Consider the following 2,707-nt stretch of genomic DNA (forward strand, 5'->3'; position numbering starts at 1 on the left):
GACAAAGCAGGCATTTTATTAGGAAGGCAAATGACCCTCCCGATAAACTTTCCACCCTGCGGGACCACAAGCCCGCTTCGGCAGGTAGGGGCGGCTGCCGCGGGTGCTGGCGGCCAGCAGGGCAGGACGACAGCGCGGGGTTACCGGGGGGGCAGGTGCCCTGTTTCTGCAGGGGAAAACGACACCCTCACGGGCTTCGCCTGGTTAACTGATCACCCCTCCGACACCCCCCTGCCAGTGTCACCTGCTGAACCCAGCGGGACCCCGGCACCGACACGGCTCCGGTTTAGTCTGGTGTCGCGGGCAGGCTGGGCTGAGTGAGCCAATCCCCCAGTCCCGTCCGGGTTTAACCCGAGCCCAGGGGCCACATCCTGATCCCCGGCGACCCGCCGCGCTGCTCGCGTGTCCCCTAAACCCCACCGGCTTCTCCGCCCGCTCCCAGCCCTTTCCGCTCGGCTTATACCGAGGAGGCTCTGTGGGAAGATCCGCTCGTGTTCCCGAGAAAAGGAGGAGTGGGGAAGAAGGGAATGATGTGACTCGAGCGGCGGTGCGGGGACAGGCGCTACAGAACAGCGACAAGCTCCTTACCCTGCACTTGTTGCAATTACCCGGTTCCGCTGGGAACTGCGGGACGGAAACGGGACGGGGTCCCGGCGGCGCAGGGAGCGGAGGGAGCGCTGCTCCACGCGGGACAGAGCCCGCCCCGCACTCCTGCCCCGCGGTCCGCCCGTCCCTCCGCAGGCAGCCGAGGCTCCCCGGAGCATCGCCCGCGGCTCTGTACCTCTCACCCCCGCCGCGGAGTTTGACACCACCCCGGCTCAGGGAGAGCGAAGGGAGAAATTGAACCCGACCACGATTCGAGGCTGATTTTGTTTTGGTTGTTTTGAGTTGTTTTTTTTTTTTTTTTTTTTTTCCCAACGTTTATTTGATCTCAAAAAAATTTTAAAATTAAAGTACATAAAACAATGGCAGCTGGCGTTGCTAAAATCAAAATAAACGATTTTCGTCGTAGAAAAGATTTTTTTTAAAAAAAGGAGAGAAGCAGAAATAATTGCAAACACTGCATAATAAATACGTTTCCTATTACCGAAAAAGGAAAATAAAACTGACATAAAAGTTTGACACGACAAAACCGTTTTCGTTTTTAAGAGAGCGTTAGGATTAAGTGGCTTAATTAAACATTGGTCTCCAATTGGCAGTTTGTAGCTTTCCTCTTGAAACTGCATCTCCAGCCGCTGATAAAGTGCTTGCGCCAAGTTTCCCCCCAAAAGACGCCGACATGGTGCTCTAAGGAAAATCCAAATTTTCTCCGCTATTTACAGGTTAAGACGGCGCGCTATTGACTTTTGTGTGTGTGTTTGTGTGTGTGCGTGTTTCCACAGCAATGCGACCCACGGCAGGATGGGTGTCCTGGAAGACGGGGGTGTCAGGGCGGGTTCACGGCTGGGTGGGGATGGATGGCGCCGGCGGCACCCCGGCAGCGGGGCCAGGCGCATCACCTGCTCGCCGACGGGGCGAGCCAGGCTAAGGCTGCGAGGTGGCGTGTTGGCAGGAGGGAACGGCAACGACTTCTAGGCGAAAGAAACTTTCGAAGTGTAAACTAAAAATTAAAACAAACCAACCGACCCTGACAAACAAGGCGGGTACAGTCACTCGCTAACAGCCATCCCCCCTGGACAAACCAGGGGCTGCCGGGGTGGGAGACGAGGGGGCGGATTTCAAAGCGACCGAGGGGAGCCGATGCCGTCCGTGGCGGCACCGCGTCCTGCTGCTCACCCCACGGCGGAGTCTGTGCTTCGAGGGGCGGCCTTGCGGGCGTGCCGGGGACGACGCCCCTGCCTTAGCTGGCCTCATCCGAATCGCTGTAGTGGGAGCGGGGCGAGAACTCCCCGTCGCTCCTGTGGGACCGGGGCGACGTCTTGCTCCTCTCCTGCGGCGGCTGACCGGGCTGCGGCAGGAGGAGGGCGGGGGAAGGGGCTCTCTGTCCCATCAGGGCGCCCTCCGCAAAGGAGAAGTGCAGCGGGTCGAGCTGCACGGAGTAGCCCCCCGCGGCCGGCGGCGGGGGGAAGCGAGTCCGGCCGTGCCCGGGGGGCGACGCTCTGGGCGGCCCCGGCGGCGGCGCCGGCGGCCCCGGCGGAGCTCCGGCCCCGGCGGCGGCGCAGGGCGGCTCGAAGGGGGCCCCGCGGTGCTCGGCCTTGCCGGAGCCGTCGGAAGGGGCGGCGGGGCCGTGCAGCAGCTCGGCCAGGGCGCTGATGTAGATCTGCGCCATCTGCAGCGTCTCGTACTTAGAGAGCTTCTTGTCGTTGTTGAAGGAGGGGATGACATTGCGCAGCTGGTCGAAGGCGTGGTTCAGCCCGTGCATCCGCCGCCGCTCCCGCGCGTTGGCCGCCAGCCGCCGCTGCTTCTGCACGCCGCTCACCTGCGCCCGCAGCCCGGGACCGCCGCCGCCGCCCCGCGGCCGCCCGCCGCCCCGCGCCCCGCCGGGGCTGCTCCCGCCGCCCCGCGCCGCGCCGCCCTCCGCCGCCGCCTCGTCGTCCTCGCCGGGCAGCAGGTAGCGAGGCGAGGCGGCGGCGGGCAGGCGGGCGGCGCAGCACACGCCGAGCCAGGAGCCCGGCGCGAAGGCGCCGCAGCCGCTCTGCTCGGGGCCCGGCGGCGGCGGCGGCTCTGTGGGCGGCTCGCGGGCGCGCTCTGCCCAGGGCAGGCTCAT

At 64.2% G+C, this 2,707-nt stretch overlaps 1 protein-coding gene across 1 annotated transcript; it reads right to left on the bottom strand.

The window, feature by feature from the left end:
* Positions 1–1,840: 1,840 nt before the first annotated feature.
* ATOH1 (atonal bHLH transcription factor 1) lies at positions 1,841–2,707 on the bottom strand (the record flags this gene model as incomplete). Its single annotated transcript, XM_084204742.1, has 1 exon — positions 1,841–2,707. One exon carries the CDS (start codon positions 2,705–2,707, stop codon positions 1,841–1,843), a length of 867 nt encoding a protein of 288 aa, XP_084060868.1.

Source organism: Fringilla coelebs, assembly GCF_963513975.1.
Source record: "Fringilla coelebs genome assembly, chromosome: 4".
In the NCBI taxonomy this organism is placed as follows: domain Eukaryota; kingdom Metazoa; phylum Chordata; class Aves; order Passeriformes; family Fringillidae; genus Fringilla; species Fringilla coelebs.